The 24,746-nt window shown below is 33.0% G+C and overlaps 1 protein-coding gene across 2 annotated transcripts in view; it reads left to right on the top strand.

Annotated features, from left to right (window-relative positions):
• Window positions 1-1,380: 1,380 nt before the first annotated feature.
• Window positions 1,381-24,746, top strand: part of LOC124361728 (zinc finger protein rotund-like) — a 476,333-nt gene continuing 452,967 nt past the window's right edge. For both annotated transcript variants that reach the window (XM_046815673.1, XM_046815674.1), the window contains exon 1: window positions 1,381-1,979. In XM_046815673.1, coding sequence (XP_046671629.1) covers window positions 1,851-1,979 — 129 coding nt within the window. In that variant the 5' untranslated portion in view covers window positions 1,381-1,850. The remainder of the gene's footprint in view (window positions 1,980-24,746) is intronic.

The following is a 24,746-nucleotide window of genomic DNA, read 5'->3' on the forward strand; positions in this document are numbered from 1 at the left end:
ATACATTCAGAAACATAAGGACGTATACATGACATTTGCACGCTATATGACGCAACATAAAATTAAATTATTTCAAACGAGTAAAAAACACTTGATGTTTCTATTTATAGATAACATAAAAATTACGAATGCCTGTATTAAAAATACATTCAGAAACATAAGGACGTATACATGACATTTGCACGCTATATGACGCAACATAAAATTAAATTATTTCAAACGAGTAAAGAACACTTGATGTTTCTATTTATAGATAACATAAAAATTACGAATGCCTGTATTAAAAATACATTCAGAAACATAAGGACGTATACATGACATTTGCACGCTATATGACGCAACATAAAATTAAATTATTTCAAACGAGTAAAAAACACTTGATGTTTCTATTTATAGATAACATAAAAATTACGAATGCCTGTATTAAAAATACATTCAGAAACATAAGGACGTATACATGACATTTGCACGCTATATGACGCAACATAAAATTAAATTATTTCAAACGAGTAAAAAACACTTGATGTTTCTATTTATAGATAACATAAAAATTACGAATGCCTGTATTAAAAATACATTCAGAAACATAAGGACGTATACATGACATTTGCACGCTATATGACGCAACATAAAATTAAATTATTTCAAACGAGTAAAAAAACACTTGATGTTTCTATTTATAGATAACATAAAAATTACGAATGCCTGTATTAAAAATACATTCAGAAACATAAGGACGTATACATGACATTTGCACGCTATATGACGCAACATAAAATTAAATTATTTCAAACGAGTAAAAACACTTGATGTTTCTATTTATAGATAACATAAAAATTACGAATGCCTGTATTAAAAATACATTCAGAAACATAAGGACGTATACATGACATTTGCACGCTATATGACGCAACATAAAATTAAATTATTTCAAACGAGTAAAAACACTTGATGTTTCTATTTATAGATAACATAAAAATTACGAATGCCTGTATTAAAAATACATTCAGAAACATAAGGACGTATACATGACATTTGCACGCTATATGACGCAACATAAAATTAAATTATTTCAAACGAGTAAAAAAACACTTGATGTTTCTATTTATAGATAACATAAAAATTTCTAATATTCTTCCAGATGCTCTCCTTGTAAAAATAGCTGGACAAGTTACTCATTGCAATAATGAATATCTCAACATGTCTTGGCATCATTACTGAAAAAGTCGGCGGCATTAATGATGAAACTGATATTTGATTGTCATTGGGTGACGGAGGAGATGGTGGAGCTCGCAGTGGAAGAGATCGCGAGAGAGAAAGAGATAGGTCGGCAGGCTCGAGGACGGCTAGCCGCTACCGTTCTGCCGCCGGACTCGGCTGCTCAGTGTTCTCGGGCTAGTCCAGCGCACACGGCCGTGCCGTACACCACCGCATAGCCCGGTCTCTATTATCTGCGGCAGGGTATCACAGCCAGTCGCCGCACTCCCGCTCCGATCTCACATCACATGCAAAAAGCCGATTTGATTTTTGAATGAAGTGTTGGGAGAGGTCGCGGCGGAGTGGGCGGGCGCTTCCGAGCGCACCCGAGCGCCGACGGAGATCCCCGAACGAGTCGCGTGGTGTGGTGGCTCATCAAACAACACACAAACACTCATTCACCGGCCACTCCGCCGCCCGCCGGTTCGCATTTTTTGATTGCTCTAAAAAACCGCCTCATATCGGTCAAAAAACTTGGAATCGGACCGGTCTGCACGGCGCGGCGCGTGTCTCTCAGATAGCGTCGGCGATATTGTGGTGTCGATGGTGTGGTGACTTGTGATCGTGATCGTGATCGTGTTGCCAGTGTGACCATGTACCCCTGGTACAGGGAGTCTGTCAGCCAATTCTGCGGCACGGCCAGCCCCATGCCCACCACCATCAAGACGGAGAACGGCTACAACGACTGCATGTTGGCTCTAGACTACGCTGCCCAGTCCAAGGTAGGAACCCAGTGTCACGTAACCTTATTGATGTGCGTCATCAGTAGTAGGCCACTGACGCAAAACAACTTCATGGCTATCACTTGTGAAATCAATATTGTAATGTAGTGAAATATTACAATTAGAGCTAACAAGTGCTAAAACAGAGTAATATAATAAGGACAAAGGACCTTTATTTCTTTACAGACCGAGGAAAACTAGTCTTTTTTGTAGGCGCTATTGTTTTTGTTCTTACGTGACAAATTGCTAAAAATCCCTCAACTAAAACTTCTTAGGTATTTGTTTTTACATGCATAAAATCTGTATCCTTTTCAAAAAAATAAATGAAAATGAGCGCGAGAGAGGCAAATAACGGGAACGACACAAATTACCATAAATAACTAGAGATGTTATATGTACGTTATACGCACAACGTTACACACACAAATTTTACTGTAATGTAAGAGAGAAACACGTTTTTCGTTTTTAGATCAACTTATCGAAACAATTGTTATGTTTTTGATATATGAAAATGTACAATGAGCAATGCTGTAGTTTGTTGTGACAGTCAGTAAGTGTGAGGAGAGGCGAGGCGAGCGCCGCGCGGAGACAGGCGGCTAGTCGCAGGTGTACAAGGTATGGGACATACTATCACGCCCCGGCCTCGGTGTGACCAATCCTGTGTTATTCTGTCAATCTTGAATGAACCCGATTTCCAGATAATTGTCTTATAAAAACAAGGAACCGAGCTGAGCAGCGAGTGCGCGCCGCTCCGTGGAAAATGCCGCCTAAATCGTAGGCGTGAGCTTTTACCTGGGCGGTGGTGCGCTCCCTACACCACATACACGCGTTATACGCTTTCGTCACTTCTCAGAATGTGCTAGTTACTGAACGTCGCAGCTATTGGTATTTAAAATTTGTTCATCTTTATAAAAGTACAATTGAAATAGTATGAAAAACGTAGTCTACTTGTTAATTTATAGGAAAATACACACCAAATGTAAAAAATCTTATAACAAGACGCAGTTCGGTAGTATTATAACTTAGAAGACTACTATTCTAATTAAAATGCGCACTGAAATAAAATTTGCATAGAGCGTAGATAACTTAGGCGTTTATCGTAAAGGCAGGGTCCATTATTCCTAACAAAGTGATTGAAATAACTTACGCATTCCGATAGTGGCGGGGAATAACACAACTTTACATTGCATAGAGCGTAGATAACTTAGGCGTTTATCGTAAAGGCAGGGGCCATTATTCCTAACAAAGTGATTGAAATAACTTACGCATTCCGATAGTGGCGGGGAATAACACAACTTTACATTGCATAGAGCGTAGATAACTTAGGCGTTTATCGTAAAGGCAGGGTCCATTATTCCTAACAAAGTGATTGAAATAACTTACGCATTCCGATAGTGGCGGGGAATAACACAACTTTACATTGCATAGAGCGTAGATAACTTAGGCGTTTATCGTAAAGGCAGGGGTCCATTATTCCTAACAAAGTGATTGAAATAACTTACGCATTCCTATAGTGGCGGGGAATAACACAACTTTACATTGCATAGAGCGTAGATAACTTAGGCGTTTATCGTAAAGGCAGGGTCCATTATTCCTAACAAAGTGATTGAAATAAGTTACGCATTCCGATAGTGGCGGGGAATAACACAACTTTACATTACAATACATGTATCTCTTGAAACTAATAATTTTACGATCTAAATTTACAAATTCTATCCAAAAGTTTTACATAAGTGATTTTTTAATGTAAATAATGATTAAATAATGAAGTATTTTTACAGATTGTATTTAATCAACATAAAACGCAATTAGTTTTGAAGTGAGTTGTTATTTACATTTTTAATCCGAATTCTTTATATAAACGTGCATTTAAAATACATACGTTTTCGGAGTAATTATAAATTTAACACCCACTATTTAGTTTTGCATTGAAACTTAAAGTAATTCTTTTATACTATCAAATAGTTTAATTTTTCAAAATGAAATATAATATTTTAATGGGAACAACACCAGTTGGCTTCGATCAATATATTAAATATAATCATAAAATATTTAGTTTATATTTCAGGTTTTAAGCATTACAGAGGAAACTCTAGAATCGATTAAAATTGTTTCTTCATTATTAATTCCACTCTATACGATATACCTATATAATATAGAAAAACCTTGAAATTTCTAATTCAGAAGGCAATGAGAACAAACAGCTGCCATGGGTTGCTCAATGTAATCAATCAGATGGGTTTTTTGGAAAGAATAACTACTCACATTTCGAAAACATGTCAGAGAAAAATAAACAATAAAGTCAAGTTAAATTTTCATAACAGGCAAAAGAAAGAAAGTTATACAAAAAAGTACAACAAGATAACTCACTGGAACATAAAATACTTATGATAATTACATGAACCAGAATATGCAGCGACATTGGACATAGATACTAGAACTTTTGGTGATACGTGTGTTCAAAAAATGGCAGCAACGTGTAAAAAAACCTATATACAGCAATTTGCAACCAATACAGCATGAGATAGTTGTTTCTTTTAAAATATCTAAGATTTTGACCTCGTTGTACCATGGAATTTGAGCCTCGTTTTTATTTAGTAAAGATTTATAAAATACAACATTGTCAGAGAAACATAAATAATAGTACAATTTGGGTGTATGTGATCATTAAAGTAGTAAATTTTTATAAAGCAATATAATTTGTAATGCATGTGGAGAATAATAAAAGAGAATTGCCATTTTATTTTCAACAAATTAATTCGAAAGTGTAACATTTAGTTGCAATAACCTTTCCTTTGAGCCTTTAATTAAAAAACACATGTACTTTTCAGTAGTATTATCTAATAAGAATTAAGATTGTTGTTCTCTCGCAAACTAGGCGGTGACAAGTTTAATTACACTTAATTATTTATTTATGCATTTAAATTAAATTACGTCGTAACGTTACCTACTTTGTATTCCTTTACGTTTTGCACAATCGTAATTCTATAACTTTCCAGGATTACGATACAAGTTAGGTTGGGAAATAAGTAGTAGTAAGTGTGGTTGATTGGACGGTCTTTCTAATTGTTACTTTAACTCTTATAGTAGCCTATCTTACTGCATTCTTATTATAGTGTGTAACTTAACGAGTAGTATCAAAGATGTATTTTTATCGTTCCTCGGGCTTTACAATTTTTGACCGTTGACCGTATCAATATAATTCACCTCAGAGGTGCTTCAAAGATTATCAAACGAAAGTGTTAAATTGTTTTGTCCAATACATATCTTGTAATATGAGAATAATGATATTTGAAAGAAAGATTTTAATTTATGTATAACAGGACTGAGGATTTATATAATGTGAAGACATATAGAGATAGAGGCTGCTCCAACATTTTAATGTAATAAGTGATATCAAAATATTTGTATTATCTATTAATTTATGTATAACAGGACTGAGGATTTATATAATGTGAAGACATATAGAGATAGAGGCTGCTCCAAGCATTTTAATGTAATAAGTGATATCAAAATATTTGTATTATCTATTAATTTTTGTATAACAGGACTGAGGATTTATATAATGTGAAGACATATAGAGATAGAGGCTGCTCGAACATTTTAATGTAATAAGTGATATCAAAATATTTGTATTATCTATTAATTTATGTATAACAGGACTGAGCATTTATATAATGTGAAGACATATAGAGATAGAGGCTGCTCCAACATTTTAATGTAATAAGTGATATCAAAATATTTGTATTATCTATTAATTTATGTATAACAGGACTGAGGATTTATATAATGTGAAGACATATAGAGATAGAGGCTGCTCCAACATTTTAATGTAATAAGTGATATCAAAATATTTGTATTATCTATTAATTTATGTATAACAGGACTGAGCATTTATATAATGTGAAGACATATAGAGATAGAGGCTGCTCCAACATTTTAATGTAATAAGTGATATCAAAATATTTGTATTATCTATTAATTTATGTATAACAGGACTGAGGATTTATATAATGTGAAGACATATAGAGATAGAGGCTGCTCCAGCATTTTAATGTAATAAGTGATATCAAAATATTTGTATTATCTATTAATTTATGTATAACAGGACTGAGGATTTATATAATGTGAAGACATATAGAGATAGAGGCTGCTCCAGCATTTTTATGTAATAAGTGATATCAAAATATTTGTATTATCTATTAATTTATGTATAACAGGACTGAGGATTTATATAATGTGAAGACATATAGAGATAGAGGCTGCTCCAGCATTTTAATGTAATAAGTGATATCAAAATATTTGTATTATCTATTAATTTATGTATAACAGACTGAGGATTTATATAATGTGAAGACATATAGAGATAGAGGCTGCTCCAGCATTTTAATGTAATAAGTGATATCAAAATATTTGTATTATCTATTAATTCAACTTCTGTAAATATTTGTCGGTAAGATATACAGGATGTCATGGACTAGTCAGTTCAAAAATTAGTATTATATAAATAATATTACTAGTTTTTCAGATAAGCAAAATGGACTTTTCATAGTTAAGCCAGTTAAGTTGAGTTTGTAACAAATACAACCAGAAAATATTATTATATTACAGTGAGAATATTAGTATTGAGATGACTGTATTACAGTTTGTTAAGCGTAAAATGTATTTTCATAGATAGTTAAGCCAGTCAAGTTGAGTTTATATGAAATACAACCAGAAAGTATTATTACAGTGAGAATGTTGGTATTGAGATGACTGTATGACAGTTTGTTAAGCGTAAAATGTATTTTCATAGTTAAGCCAGTTAAGTTGAGTTTGTAACAAATACAACCAGAAAATATTATTATATTACAGTGAGAATATTAGTATTGAGATGACTGTATTACAGTTTGTTAAGCGTAAAATTTATTTTAATAGTTAAGCCAGTTAAGTTGAGTTTATATGAAATACAACCAGAAAATATTATTATATTACAGTGAGAATGTTGGTATTGAGATGACTGTATTACAGTTTGTTAAGCGTAAAATGTATTTTCATAGTTAAGCCAGTTAAGTTGAGTTTGTAACAAATACAACCAGAAAATATTATTATATTACAGTGAGAATATTAGTATTGAGATGACTGTATTGCAGTTTGTTAAGCGTAAAATGTATTTTCATAGTTAAGCCAGTTAAGTTGAGTTTGTAACAAATACAACCAGAAAATATTATTATATTACAGTGAGAATATTAGTATTGAGATGACTGTATTACAGTTTGTTAAGCGTAAAATGTATTTTCATAGTTAAGCAAGTTGAGTTTATATGAAATACAACCAGAAAATATTATTATATTACAGTGAGAATATTAGTATTGAGATGACTGTATTACAGTTTGTTAAGCGTAAAATGTACCATTATTATATTATAACCTGTAATAGACATTGATATGTGCGAGAAATACTCCATTTGTATACGCATTCAATATCCCATATACTCGTATAGTAATACTTAATACTTGAGACACGTATTACTTTACATAATATATGATCCAATATTTGTAAGATGTTTGTATATCATGTTGCATAAGATGTTTGACAATGCTCGTACTTTTGGTAAGTTCATACAATTGAATATAGGAAAATATAACAAAAAGAATAGAAATATAAAAGTAATTCGTATGCATGAAGCATTTCCAAAGCACAAACAATTATTTCACCGTTATTATAGTCTAACGTTATTTGCACGTAGCATACAATAAATGTTAATTCAACAATTAGTGGTGGTTTTAGTGCTCAATTCACTACTGTTGTGGCCGCTTGAAACTATTAAATTTGTTTTAAATAAAAACCGCGGGAAACAACTTAGCATTGACCTAACCCACACTGTTCTGCTTGTGTTGAAATGTTACACCATCTTCATTCTAAAACATCATTAAAATATTATGTTTCAACAGTTTTTCTATAACATTAGTCTTAAATAAGTACTTGTTAAGCTTTATTCTGACGCATTATTAACTTAAGCACACTTTTAAAGTAGATATTTAAAACCCTTTCCTGATTTATTTGTTATAATGTTTAAATAAGAACTATAACTAAACGAACCTGTCATTTGAAACTGTGTTTGATGTCAGAATAGGGTACGGTAACTTTTCCTTAAAATACATATTTCTATTACAACAAATATATATACGAAGCTGAAGTAATACAATGTAGAAATTTAACGATATCTTCAAATTATCCAGTTATTTGTTTCTATTATGGAATAGAATAAAATAATTTATTATTCATAGACAAATTAAAATCTTTCGAACATAGTCATAACATACCATATAATGACATATCTTAAACTACTGTTAACAAACTATTGAAATTATGAGAAACTACGAACAACAGCTACAATATAGACAAATTATACATAAGTTGTAAATTTACCCATTCATAAAAAAGATCCCAATATTAAGTTAAAAGAACGAATTTTAAGGCCGTTCTTTATGGTGTCAGACAAGACATTAAATATTTTTGGCGCCAAATATAGTAATGGAAGAGCTTCAATCTATGAAACTGTTTTTGTATTATACTGGTGGAAATATTGAATAAATAGGCTTTTAGTATTGAAAACAAAAATAAAAATAGATTTAGTTAAACAAGTTTACGTTTGGTTAACTATTACATTTATACCGAAAACGTTCAGTTTCATGAAAACATTCAGTGTAGTATGGTTACAAATGTTTATCAGAAATAGACAACCTATTATTTTATTAAAGAAATATCTATTGACCGTAACCTACTTATGTATTTTTTCTTTTTTTAATGATTTTAGGATGTTTTGTATTTTTAAATTTAATTTGCCGGACACTGCAACAATGCTTCTTTAGTGCTGATGTTGGCGGACGCCGCCCAGCAGCTGCGACTTTTGGTTTTTTGTCATATTTTTAGTTGCACTTTTAGTTTACCTTAAAAGATTCATTTATCTCTTTTTATTTTGTGAATATAGTTGGTTTTATTAAACTTTATGTATGTAGCCTATAAAGAATAATTTTTAAATTTTAAATGTTCTAATAAAAATTAAAAGTTAATAAGTACAGCCCAAATGTTTATGTCCACTACAAATATTATATATATATATATATATATATATTTGTAGAAACACACACTATATATATATACATATATAAAACTATAATATATATATATATATATATATATATATATATATATATATATATAATATAAAACGTATTCTAACATAACTAGCCTATCATAAAATATATTACTTGAAAATTAATTTCGTTTTTCACAGGAGGTCTATGAAAATTTACAAAAATATATGTATATAATGCGATACGGTGGAATTTACTAGTATTAGCAGATTAGTGATGTATTCTTGAAAATTCAATAAAAACATTTATATTTATGCTACTTAAATGTTGATCGTTGTTTAGTGTACTGAATGTAACAATTACTTACTGAAGTTCTATGTAAACAGTTCGGAAATTGTCAGGAGGACTCCTAAAATATTTCTAGTTTGTTAACTGGATGACTTCATGGGTTGTTCTATGAACCATACAGAAATAAACAGTTCGGAAATTGTCAGGAGGATTCCTAAAATATTTCTAGTTTGTTAACTGGATGACTTCATGGGTTGCTCTATGAACCATACAGAAATACGTGTAAGCCGTGTAGAATGTGCCGAAAGCCGCTCAAGGCTAGCTCCTAGCTCCGCACCGCCAGCAGCACGGCCCCGGGTCCACTACATGCCCGATATGTTAACCAGGTGACCCGCTTGCAATGTGAAGAAAGGCTAGCCTCTACAACTTTTTATGTCGTGGCAAGTTCAGACGACTTTCGCTATTGGAGGCTAGCTGCAGCTCAATTGCATCTACACGGTCACGTTACGTGGCATCGTCTCATCGACGCCATAACCTCCCTCCGGGGACACGGGATTATCGCGCGTCCGGACAATTTGTGCTAATCGCAGTTAACTTCTTGCAAGTTCAGACGACTTTCGCTATTGGAGGCTAGCTGCAGCTCAATTGCATCTACACGGTCACGTTACGTGGCATCGTCTCATCGACGCCATAACCTCCCTCCGGGGACACGGGATTATCGCGCGTCCGGACAATTTGTGCTAATCGCAGTTAACTTCTTGCAAGTTCAGACGACTTTCGCTATTGGAGGCTAGCTGCAGCTCAATTGCATCTACACGGTCACGTTACGTGGCATCGTCTCATCGACGCCATAACCTCCCTCCGGGGACACGGGATTATCGCGCGTCCGGACAATTTGTGCTAATCGCAGTTAACTTCTTGCAAGTTCAGACGACTTTCGCTATTAGAGGCTAGCTGCAGCTCAATTGCATCTACACGGTCACGTTACGTGGCATCGTCTCATCGACGCCATAACCTCCCTCCGGGGACACGGGATTATCGCGCGTCCGGACAATTTGTGCTAATCGCAGTTAACTTCTTGCAAGTTCAGACGACTTTCGCTATTAGAGGCTAGCTGCAGCTCAATTGCATCTACACGGTCACGTTACGTGGCATCGTCTCATCGACGCCATAACCTCCCTCCGGGGACACGGAATGTTGAGTGCCACAGTGGTCACATACACACAAGCTGTGGGTACACGATCGTACCTGAAACACTACCAGTACTCTCTTACCATTCACAATACACGATACAAGATAACATGGAATTGGTCTGTAGTTCTAATTGAAAATTATTACAAGTTCAACAAACATTGTCTAATTTAATTCATTTAATGTTACTATTGCTATAATTTTTCCTGTTAAAGAATATGCAAAACTATTTAATGGTTTCATTAAATATTCATTTCATACTAGCCTTAATTGGTGGCCCCATACTTTTGTCGAAATAAAATATTTTGTTACATTGCTGTACTGTTTGGAAAGTGTCTTTGATGCTTGAGGTGAACATTTAAGAAAAAAAATGATATAAATTTGTTATTAAAAAATTATTATATTTATTTAAATAGAATAATTAATAACTATGGCTCTGAGGATTTGATCTCCTGAAAATTTTGGAGTATCGTTTTTTGCCATTTTAAATTACGAATCCTGAATATTACATGTTAAAACGCAAATGTTTATAGATTGTAATGTTTCAATACAACATAATTATGATTTATATATTTCTATGTAAACAAAAGAAATTCAAACCCGTGAGATACTAAAATATGTAGCTTAACTATCCCAACACATACATCATTGTATAATGTCTTGGTGTGTAGGGTTCTATTACTAAACATTTATATCGAAACCAATTCAATGAACAAAAATTTGAAGACTTTTTTTGTGGGAATGAGAATGAATTTATCTATAGATTTGAAATGCTTTACGCAACCAGCGTAGCCTTTTAAGACACGTGTTGTGGCGTACTCCTTCCTTACATAAAACAAATAAATGTTTCGTATTGGCAGGTTAAAAAATTATACGTATTAACAGAAAATTAATAAATCATTTAAATTAATGATTCTTCTTGTAGTTGAATTTATTTCTCATCATAAGTCATGTTTAAGATATTTTATATAACTAATTACGATTATTTATATATAAAACAATATTCAATCGTTCTAGCTTCATGTGCGAGATATTTAATGTATTTCATGAGAATGGTAGCGATGAATTGTTAACTGATGTAAACAGCTCTCCTTTCTAATGTTAGGAGGCATTGATATACCGCGTATATAATTTATAGTGTTAGCTTCGTGTGCGAGATATTTAATATATTTCATGAGAATGGTAGCGATGAATTGTTAACTGATGTAAACAGCTCTCCTTTCTAATGTTAGGAGGCATTGATATACTGCGTATATAATTTATAGTGTTTGCGACGACAGGAAGACGGGACATGACACCTTGTGGTTCATATGTCAGCACATAGTTATACACTTAGAGTGGCTCTGGTAGTTGGTATTTAATGTCATGTATTGTTTATGTACACAGTGATCTATGTTTATACAGCACCTGGCAGGCAGTGAAGTAATATACCATGTTTATAAAGAACACACATATTTACAATGCATCAGCATAAGGTTGAGATCAAAACTTCTGATAAGTATACATTCGGAATGTTTATTTTTATTTCAAAGTGAGTAGATACTTTCGTTTCCTCAACAAACCCATATATTGATACTCGATATCTACTTACTTTTTGTCGAGTTGTTAAAATAGCATTTGTCTTTAAAGAAATAAACATAAACTGTTCTTTAAAACCTTTGAAATCAGCTTGATTAAACATACTGAGCTAGCAATTGGCAAATAGTAGGAACCTCCTTTAAACAAATACAGGGTGGAAAAAAAGTATGGAAACGCTTTCACTAATTTTGTATGGCTTCACTTATACAAATTAAATTTTGTACATCACCACTTGTATTAAGAACCTAGTTTTTTGAGACCAGTGGGGACATTTTATCTTTTCAGGGGGACGGCCCGTGAGGAGTCGGACGAAAATCTTAAATGTAAGCATAGGCCGAGTTTGGTATCAAATTAAAGGTCTAGTAAAGAGAAACTCATTACCGCAAACCGCACTTAAAAAGGTTGACCCTATCCAGAGTACGGGCCGTATGAATTTCATGACAAAGAAATTTAGTAATTTAGTCTTGTGAAGTAACTAATTTACTTCCAGTAGTATGTTTTATGTCGGTTATGTAAATTTGAAAAACAATTTCCAACAAAAAATTATTATTTTTACCTCTACATTTGTTGGATAACAGTAAATAGGGGTTTTCCTGTCTTGTCTTCAAGAAACTGAGAATATTCAATAATACCACTGTAACTCCTTATCAACATGAGGTCAAGGTCCAGTCCCTCCAGCCCTTTTATATCAGGCAAACATAAACTGGTTTAGGCAATACAAACAGTACTGTCACAGCAAAACTCCACAGTTTTGTATTTTTAATATCAGCTTGGTTTTTAGTCTACGTTATAATTTCGTCCACGTAAGATAAAGTTGAAAGTCTTCACTAGAAGGTACTGCGATAGTTATAAATTTTTTTACTTAAGTGTTTACATTTTATTCTACTAGTTTTAAAAGCAATGTCACTTAGTGAGTTTGAGAGAATCACGCTGCTTATGATGCGTGGGTATGGATATCTAGTTCGTCCCTATGAAGAAACAGCGCATTTGTTTAATGACACTTTTCTTGATAGACCCCCTATTAGTAAGTCAACAGTGTTTAAGACAGTAAATAGATTTGAAGAAACTAGAACAGTCAAAGATCGCGAAATAAGTGGCAGGCCTAAATTGGCAACAAATGAACAAAAATCTTTGGATGTACTCCAAACATTTGTTGAAAATCCCAGCACCTCGGCCAGAGTGGCTGCAGAAGATCTTGATATGAGCCATACCTCAGTGTTGAATATTTTACACAAAAACAAGTATCACCCTTTTAAAGTAACCCTAACCCAAGAACTTGCAGAGGATGATTTTGATCGAAGGACTGAATTTTGCGAAATAATAATGAGAAAGTGTGACGAAATTCAAAATTTTTTAAGTTCGATATTGTTTTCAGATGAAGCTACATTCTTTGTTAATGGACAAGTTAATAGGCATAATTGCCGTTACTGGGCCGACCATAATCCACACTGGATGATAGAAGGCCACACACAAAGGCCTCAGAAAGTGAATATGTGGGCTGGAATAATAAACAATAACATTGTAGGACCGTTTGTGATAGATGAAAATCTAACAGGCGAAATTTATTTCAATATGTTGATAAATAACATTTTGCCAGCAGTGCGTGCTCTTCTTGGGGCAAATTTTAATGCAGTATGGTTTCAGCAAGATGGAGCACCGCCCCATTACTATTTGCGGGTGCGCAATCTGTTAGATGAAGTGTTTCCTAACCGTTGGATTGGTCGCAGGGTTATACAAAATTTAATTTGTATAAGTGAAGCCATACAAAATTAGTGAAAGCGTTTCCATACTTTTTTTCCACCCTGTATATGTTTTACCATTTTAACGGCACAGTTTTAAGAATACTGATAAGAAAAGTTAGTAGATAATTGTTTCAATAAGTATAATCAAATTTTTATCTTATAAAGAAATACATATATCGGTATTTTCAATACTTACTTTTTGTCAGCGATTAAAAAATATCGGAATGTGGTTTACTCTTATTGCTTGTGTTAGAGTAAGATACTTTTTAGAAATAATAATTATTTGTTATTTAAACCCTTTGAATATATATGCTGAGCCATCATCTGCCGGAGAGTTAAATATTAAGTACATCTTATAACAAAATATATATTTTACTATTCTAACTTTACAGTTTTATACAAACGGATTAGATCAAAGTGAACAGATGACAAAATAATTATAGTTCGTTTTTCAACAAACACGTATCTCGGTACTTTGATATCTGACAACTTTATTTGTTATTTTAACCCTTTGAAAACCTTTGAATGATACATGCTGAACCAACACCTGTCATAGAGTAAAACAGTAGACAAACTGCATTATAAAGATACGTTTTACAAACATCAGTTTCAAGAATACTGATAAAATTAAAGTGGGCAGATAAAAAAGATAAGGATAAACTTAACTTTTACTTTCTCAACAACACGGACATGATTCGGTACTTTGAATACTTACTTTTACCTTTTTCATTTACTTTTTTAAAAAAGTTCTGAAAATTGTTTATGGTTTGTAGTAAAAACATAGAGTACGACTTTTTTTAATGAACTTGTTTTTAAATAAACATCTTGTTTAATTTATGAACAAACACTCCAATAATTAAAACTTTTTTGAGTGGCCAAAATAAAATTAAAATTTCTTAATTATTGGAGTGTTTGTTTATAATTAAGCATTTGATTCCAATAAGAAGAAGCTGGTAGAATGTAAACATCTTGTTATTTAAACATTTAGAAGACCATCTTCGGATACATGCTGAAGCATTAGTTAAATAGTAAATTCTTACAAAAGTGATTTTTTACCATTTTAAATTACAGTTTTATGCATACGGTTGAAATAAAAGTACATACATACTTAAATATTACCTTTTACGTATCGACAAACACTTGTACCAATTAATATATTTCCTCTCTTGTAAGTGATTATTGTTCTGTTTATTGTTTGTAGTATAAATTTACAGTGTGAATTTTTTAGGGAAATAAGCTTAATTTGCTATTCAATTTCTGAGAAGATCGTCTATGACGTCAACGTTATGATAACACTCAATCGGCAGAGGCCGGATATAAGATATGATCTTAAAAGATTTAACTTGCTTTTAGTCTACAAAATAATTTTTCGTAAAAAAGCATTTATCAAATTGAGTCTTAATAGTTTCATTTCCAGTGACAGGATAGGTGTGTCTATTTCATATTGTTAATCAAGACGAATTCAAACCCTAGAACGGGTTAACCCTAGTTGATACTTGAATAGAGTTGAATATGTAAATTTGAACAGTGGAATTTATAGGCTGAGCGTTAGCTAAGTTATTTTGAAACTTATTTGTCTGTTTGTAATTTTTACAAAAGATATATCGAGAATAAACTGACATATAACCTTGAAATTATGCAAGAAGCTCAAGTTCTATAAAGTAAATACTGAGTTCGATGATGGTAGATGTCACTCCATGCGATTTGGCTGAGCGGTAGCTAAGTTATTTTGAATCTTATTTGTCTGTTTGTAATTTTTACAAACGATATATCGAGAATAAACTGACCTATAGCCTTGAAATTATGCAAGAAGCTCAAGTTCTATAAAATAAATACTGAGTTCGATGATGGTAGATGTCACTCCATGCGATTTGGCTGAGCGTTAGCTAAGTTATTTTGAATCTTATTTGTCTGTTTGTAATTTTTACAAACGATATATCGAGAATAAACTGACCTATAGCCTTGAAATTATGCAAGAAGGTCAAGTTCTATAAAATAAATACTGAGTTCGTTGATGGTAGATGTCACTCCATGTGATTTGGCTGAGCGCTAGCGAACATGATGGGTAGAGTGTTGCACGCAACCTCAGCGAAGCCTGTTTGTTACGTGTGGATGTAATATGTGAACTTACAACATAAGCAGGTTCCTCCTATATTATGGACTCGACCGTACGCGTAATAACATAGTGTTGTACAAGGTCAGCTTCAATTACCAGATCATTCTTATCCTTCGTAAATTACTATTAGTATTTACCCGAACGTGTCATTGAATGTTGTTTAATTTCACATAAAACCAAAAGTATGGTTTCCAGTAGGTCGGAAGTACGGCTGTAGTAATGTGCACTTCGATGACTGTATTTTTGTTACATCAAATTTAACACGGTTGAACAACCAAGATTGATAGGATTGATAGGTTAACTTTAACAAAGGCATTGTGATAATAATTGTGTTCTTGTGTTATCTTCAATTCTCACAATTCTTGAAATCTTACACAACATCTCGAAATACTTTATACATTTATAATAGTAATAAGTTTATTGTTCTAATAGTATAGTGCAAAAATACGTTTATGTTGCTTGCAGACGAAGAGTTCAAACATATTTAAAACTGGATAGAACAATATGTTGTATTTAGAAGTTTTAATGTATATTCGGAAATTGTAACGATTGCTTGACATGAACGCCGTTAATTACTCTGCATATATCCAAGCGATATTTCAGAATGATGCAGAACCAAACAGTTGCTACTTTTGCTTGCATGAATTAAAAAACTTAATAATTTACACGATAGATAAGGCATATTTATAGGTTTTTTTATACCAATATGTCTCGTTTTGGTTGCTTGGTTGACTGACGCTAAACAGGTTGGATACTATAAAGTCTAAGTCAAGCTGTTGTTAATGATCAAAGCAATTATAGTGCATATTAAAACTTATTAATATAATAAATCCTTTTATACTTTTTTTTAGTTTTGTGACTTTTTCTGCAAATAAACTAACCTTATCTTACACAAATGTTTTATTTAGATACAAGCGCATTCGATTAATAATAATAATAATAATGCAATGCTTTTCACATTTTATTTTTCCTTCTGAGCAGGAAGTAGCTTCACAGAAGGCATTGTATAAATAGTCACGTGAACGTAATGTACAAAAAAGATAGATAACACTCAGCACAAAAAACATTGGCAATCAAACGCTGTCAAACAACACGAACCTTTTCCACAAACGTATAGAAACTTCAGACAATTTTTTAAAAGATTCTGGTCACCATATTAAATATACTAAATTGAACGGTCGAAGTGGGGGTTTATTTGTTTAATAACAAACATAAACATAAGCACAAGTCAAATTGTTTTTACCAAATTCTTTAAATTATAGTTTCTATGGTCTGAGAAAAAAATTAAATAAATTTACTACTACTTAAGAAACTAAACTGATTTTGTTATTTAACTAACTTTATTTACACAAGTGCTTTTCATTAAAAATTGCATCCAAAGTATTTTAAAATAATATCATCTGCAAGAAATCCCGCATGTCCAAAATTTCCACTTACGTAAAAATACTTTCTTATTTTAAAAAGTTTATACAAAATTCCTCTTCATGAGTACACTCTTTGAATTGTATAAAATACACTTCGGTTAGTAAGTCAACAGTATGTATTGTGATTGTGTTTGTTAAAAGTATAGCAGAATGGCTTATACACTTTTTCATAATTTGTAATGCATGTTTTAAGAACTGCAGACAAAGCCAAGTATTGATCCATTTTTTTGAAGTATTTGTCCGTCATCTGCATTAAATTAACTTATGATTACGTATCTTTTCTTGCTCTTACATTTTATGCAAAGATCCTCTTCATGAGTACATTCTTTGACCTAAATTGTATAAGTTACACTTTGGTTAGTAAGTCAACAATATATAATGGTGATATAGTTAAACTATAACAAAGTGGCCTATAATACTTTGTAATGTATCTTTTAAAAATTGTAAGCAAAGCGAAGGAACATCTATTTGTTGACGTATTTTTCCGTCCACTGAGTCAAATTTAAATTGTATGAATCGTCTGCCATTAACTCATCTCATTAAATGTGCACTGTTGCTTTTTATTTTTTAGTTTTGTTTATTCTCCAGAAGCATGTGGGGATATTATATATTTTTTTCTCTAGTCAATGTTTTTGAATGTCTAAAACTGTTGGTGAATACAACTTTGATAACTGTGTAGTGCACAGACCTTTGATATCACCGTTCTCGTACTCGTCTCGAGGAAAACCGGGACGATTTTGTGTAACAGACAAGTACATGAGTTAATCAGCTGTGAGGCAACAAAGTCGATTAACAGGAACCTTTAGTTTCGTTATACGCTCATTAGATTAAGGTTTAGTGCAAATAAAATAATTAAAATTGATAACATGTGACATTGATTATTTTTTTCAATGAAATGATAACGGTTTAAATTGGTATCACTCACTAGAACAAGCTATACATACTCTTGTGTAGACACACGTAGTATCTAATACAACTACGTTTGCTCGTGGAAACAAGGTTCAGAACAATGCATTGTTCCACCTGCATGTCTGATAGCGTTGTTTGAAGAATGTCATTACAGTAATGCATTGTCCTGTTCATTAGACCATTGCTCTTTTACGTTTACTAATTTATCTGCCTCTACAGAGGTATGTCTTTATGTAGCTTGAATGCACGTAACTTAATTAATCTTTAGACTACGGTAATTCAATGGTGGAATGACATTTTTGTAACAGGATATCGGGGTGGTACCTTGTTTTTATATTCAACATAATGACGTAAACAAAGTAAATGCAAGTTTTTGTTTAATATGAAGACTCATTGGATACATAACTGTATTCTAATACAGCTCTAGTGTGCTTGAAACAATTTATTTCACATTTTAGAACTTAAATGACGTTACATGTTCTAAGTATTGAAATATTGATACAATAGATAAACAACTGCTTCCCCACGGAACTATTACATCGTAGTAAAACATAATGCCTTTCTAGGATTACATCGGAGTTGACTTTGATAGTATTTGGATATTTAAAGTAGTTAATGAAAGTTTAATAGTTCATAATGTATATATATATATATATATATATAATATATATATATATATATATATAATATATAATAATTGAAAATTATTTTTAGTTTGTACTGACTTTAATTATTTTACTGTATCTTTGACACAGTTTTATTTCTGACACAAAATTACAATTTCCTATTTTTGATATAGAATTTATCGTTTTGAGAAGTCTGAATTTGATCAATAATTTTCTTAGGTGTATTTAAAATATTGGAATTCATGTAAACAGTTTGGGAATTAAAATTTTTTATATGAAGGTCTATTGAATTAATCTTTCAAACCTGCTCCGGAGTATTTTATCATTTTGTATTTAATAAAGGCTTCTGAATAACACCTGTTTTATTTGCTGGAGTTTGTGGGCCATGAATGCCTCGACTTTATCAATAAGATTTTTATCAATTTGGAGTAAAATTAGTAGATTAATTTAATTTGTATATATATGTACGATGCAAACAATCATACAAAAATAAGGTGATATTAAGTTGGTTGGTGGGTGTTAGAACCAATCGGCTGATATTGTCTTCGTTAATATATTGAGAATATCTGCTTGAGCAACACGTGTGTTTTAGTAATCAACTGTTTAAAACTAGACAAAAATGCTCCCATAAGGTTACCATTGGGACTTTGGTTGCCAAGTGGGGTTTTAGGTGGACACACTTCACATTTAGAGTGTATCAGCTTTCTATTGATACCATATATGTACATCAAATGTTAGATTTAATTACCTAAAAGCAAGATATACTTTTATAATGTAGAATATTGTCCAAGAGCATCAAACAAAACGTTTTCGTACACATCGTAAGTAAGAATAGAATAATAACACATTCAACAGTTTAGTATTGCAGTAAACACATCGTCTGACTGTGAGTGGACCGACAGGCCTGAGTTCTTATCAGTTCACCGGACTTGGCTGTGTAGCCGTGCTCAGTGGGAGGGTGGAAACTCGGTCACCGAGGGATCAAGACGAGGGGAGCGTCCCCTGGGGAGCGGCAACTGAGCGAGAGATCTGTTTGTTTAGGCCGAACAACATCTGGAAAAATTAGCCCCGCTCAAAGAGGCAGATTAAAGTGTTTTCCTGCGGACTTGGATTTCTGTAGATGTAGATCCTGGGCGATATTTGTTTGTAGATCGTTAATTTATTTGAAACACGAGAGATATTGCAGCATTTACTAGACTTTACATTATTTATACATAATACATGTTTCCCATTTCAAGATTATGACAATTCTGCAGTACAAAAGAAACTTAGAATATTTATCATTGGTCAACGTAATGAGTGAATAAACTGTAAAGTGTGGTGTTATGCTATCTTTAGGCGCAATACGTTTTCTGGATTTTATTTCTACGATCTGATACAATAAAGACTAAATTTGAAGACATTACCCAAATCGAAACAGTTTTCAATACTTTGACGGGAGTATGGAGAAAGCTGATTTATTGTACTTTATATATTACATTAAATGGTAAAAAAACATATGTATATTATTAATACATGAGTTTCCCTTAAATATTGGAATGGAAGAAATTATATTGTGTCTATTGCCAGATGCCGTTGAGTTTTAACGTGCAATCGCCAACAGAATATACCAGTATTTAAATTTTTAAGATTACTACCAATAATAGAATCACCATGCATAAGTTACGTCGGTATACACGTACAATTAATTTATATATTTTAAATACCGAGTAGCCGGGCTTTATTTTCCTAAAGGTTTACGGTTCAATGATGGTTATTATTAATATTTGTAAATATACTGTTCGAGTGTAGTGTACATCTCTCGTGTATTACATTAATGTTGTAGAAAGAATTATATCTTTGCTTTCCGCATCATCCTTATTATAGCACATATATTTCTTAACTAGTTTCTCTAATTCATACAAATATTAATTTCTGTGAATGAAACTATTGTTTACAGACATATTGTTAACTGACTGTGCAGCATTCATGTAATTTGCAGTACGATATTAAAAAATACATTTGTTTCTTATTGAACCTAGTGTTATTTTTACAAGTTATAATTAATGCTACTAGTTTCAGTTACTCTGATTAATGTATGACTTAAACTATAATGCAGTGTCTTTTACTTTTGTGATTCATCGTAAGTAATTACTTTATAAAGTATCGTACACGACGCAAAAAAACCTCTGCACAAACATAAAAAATTTAAATGATTAAAATTTAACATACGTGACACAACAACTAGACAGTTTGGAACATTTAGCAGTTAGGTTAAGCTTGACAAGTGTGATAAAGCATGTGTGTCTAGTTGGCCGAGCCTTAGGTAACATTACAGGTGTATATTATAATGTAATTATATCACTTTTCTCTTTTAGGTGTTAATTAAAAAAATCAATAGAAGCAAATATGGGACTTAATGGATAATAAAGAAATCAAAATAAATATATAATCAGCTAAAGTCAATTTAATATTTCGCCCTCAACAATGAACAGTAGCGGTAGCGTGTGTAAGCGAGCAACATGGTCGTAGTTGCGGTCACTAACCACCTCGCTACGCTCTCCGCCAAGTGGTTCTATGTTCCCTATATTGTATTCATGGGGTCTATTATGGGTTATAGAATAAGCTTGAGTTCAGACAAAAGGGTGGGAAATTTAACTTAGTCTATATCTGTCATAATGGCATTTCTCGTTTCTTCGTTTTCTAGCGAAAGTCAGTTGCGTGATCAGGAGTTCTGACCTTTGCTGTTGAATTTAAGCTACCATTCACACAGATTATACAGCATTAAATAACCAACACACTTGATAACGTGTTATTAGAGTTTATATAAACCCCTATTTCGCTTAGGTGACCCCTTAGGCTTCGTTAAGAATCCATTAATTGTTTGAATAAAATAATAAATATAATTTAAATATTGCACGATATCATTTTCAATTTACTATATTTTAACTTCTTGTAGTTTAGAGTTTCTCATCATGAATATTAGTTAGTTATAAAGTGATTTCACAGTATGGTATTGATGATTAAAAATTAAAAATATAAAATATTTGTATAACACGCTATATGTAATTATTAGGATGATTGTTCAGTCTTTCCATTGGAATTGATTTGAGATATTACATTGTTATCTTTATATAAAATCACCTTGCCTATTCCTTCCGTAAGATCCTACGTTATGTTTGGGTTTCCTGCCGAACCGGAATCCTCTAGTACAGTGGCACAGGTACAGGTACACGTCACTATATAATGTAAAGTAACACATTTTATACAATCGTGGGTCTTCCCACTGAATCTAGACGTGTTGCGTTATAACAGACTTAATGGCCGAAACGTGGTAAGAGTTCAATTAAAAAACTTAAAATTGTCTTGATTTAATAAAAAAAATTCGTTGGACCCATTGTTGTTTGTCTTTTATGACAGAAACATATTTATGATAACGGAAAAATATATTTGTTTTCTTCCAACACACGGAACGTTCATTTTTGTAAAACATTCAAAATGAGATGTGCAAAGGTTTTCACTATCAATACGTGAATTTCAATAGAGTTCTACTTAATAAGAAGTCACTTAATTTTCATTATAAGAATTTTCTCTTTATGAACGAATGAGATGCAAATCTCACTATTACGGATCCAACTCGATTAGAGAACGTCCGGTTGTGTGTTGAGGGGTTGGTACAGACGGAAAAGTCCAAATTCAATGATTCCAGTTTAGCTTGATTCTCAGCACATAACAGTGGGTAGGAATTGTAAGTTTGTATGTAAAATGAAAGTGGAGAACAGTAATCAGAACAATTGCTAAGTATCTTCATAGCGTGGAGTATAAACCTAAGTAATTTGGGATTTACTATGAAACGATAAACAATTACCATGAATGAAATCGGTTGTGAACATGCAGTAAAATGTTCAAAGTCCACTAGATTTAATAATGAAAAAGAGTGAAAAAATACTAACTCTGAGTAACCCACTACAAACTTCGTTTTCAGCGGCCCTATAGCGATTCTTCAACAAACTCGGAAGATGTTCTCATGAATACTTTTTACTGTGTACACTGAAAATCATCCACATTCATTAACTCAATTACATGACAAATGACTGTTTGGCAGAATTGAAGAGTTGGTTTCCGGTATACGTTTAAATAATGGGAAGAAACTCTTTTATATTTTATGTAATGACTAGGAATATGATATGATTTAATTGATGAACACTTAAAATTTTTACGAAAAGAATCTATCAGCATTGCAATATCCATAATACAGGAAATCATGGAAATTTAACCAATAGGCTGTGACTTGTAGCCTTAGATGTTATAGTATATGTCTATGAGAGATGTCTATACGAATACTCTGTTTAGCCACTTATGACGAGTCCCAGTTTTGTAGTGTAAGGAGGGATACAACACCGATGTCTTTTATATCGGCTTGTCAGGAGTTTAGATTATTCACCTAATGTGGCACCGAAGACCATTATCAAATCTTGGAACCTACAGTTAAGGATTGAATGTTATGTAACTCGTGCCTGTGTGTGGCAATAAGTTTAGATTATTCACCTAATATGGCACCGAAGACCATTATCAAATCTTGGAACCTACAGTTAAGGATTGAATGTTATGTAACTCGTGCCTGTGTGTGGCAATAAGTTTAGATTATTCACCTAATGTGGCACCGAAGACCATTATCAAATCTTGGAACCTACAGTTAAGGATTGAATGTTATGTAACTCGTGCCTGTGTGTGGCACCGAAGACCATTATCAAATCTTGGAACCTACAGTTAAGGATTGAATGTTATGTAACTCGTGCCTGTGTGCGGCACCGAAGACCATTATCAAATCTTGGAACCTACAGTTAAGGATTGAATGTTATGTAACTCGTGCCTGTGTGTGGCAATAAGTTTAGATTATTCACCTAATGTGGCACCGAAGACCATTATCAAATCTTGGAACCTACAGTTAAGGATTGAATGTTATGTAACTCGTGCCTGTGTGTGGCAATAAGTTTAGATTATTCACCTAATGTGGCACCGAAGACCATTATCAAATCTTGGAACCTACAGTTAAGGATTGAATGTTATGTAACTCGTGCCTGTGTGTGGCAATAAGTTTAGATTATTCACCTAATGTGGCACCGAAGACCATTATCAAATCTTGGAACCTACAGTTAAGGATTGAATGTTATGTAACTCGTGCCTGTGTGTGGCAATAAGTTTAGATTATTCACCTAATGTGGCACCGAAGACCATTATCAAATCTTGGAACCTACAGTTAAGGATTGAATGTTATGTAACTCGTGCCTGTGTGTGGCAATGAATGACGGAACACTAGGTAGCCTATCGTAGGAAGTTGTGCCGTCCTGCTCTGTTACGTTGTGCCCCCGCCTGTGTTGTCGTGCTCTGACATTCAGCGTGTTGAAGTTGGCACCCTGTACGCCGCTAAATATGTTTGTACTTTGTTACCGACGCGGCCCGGTTGTGAATGGCCCGGAGCTGAGCGCGTCCACCTGCAGAGCGGCGCTGGCGTGGCACCGTCTGGATAAACACGCTGCTTTTATTAACTCCTGCGTTCCCAATAATCCTCCCCCAGTTTTCTAAATTTGATACCACCCGGGAACACGAGAAGTGTGACACTGTCAGTAACGATTGTGTAATATGGAACTGAATGACCACAGCTTGTGTCGCGTTACAGCTAACGTCGTGTCTTAGACGTCCTGCGGGTAGATAGACAGGAGAGAAACTTTACATCCTCCCTGCGGATAATCGAGATATCGTGCGGACAAACTGGCGAGAACTGGTCTTATGTGTTGACTGGGAAAGGCAAACGGACAGACATTACACTTTTCC

This window comes from Homalodisca vitripennis, chromosome 5 (assembly GCF_021130785.1).
Source record: "Homalodisca vitripennis isolate AUS2020 chromosome 5, UT_GWSS_2.1, whole genome shotgun sequence".
NCBI classification, from domain to species: domain Eukaryota; kingdom Metazoa; phylum Arthropoda; class Insecta; order Hemiptera; family Cicadellidae; genus Homalodisca; species Homalodisca vitripennis.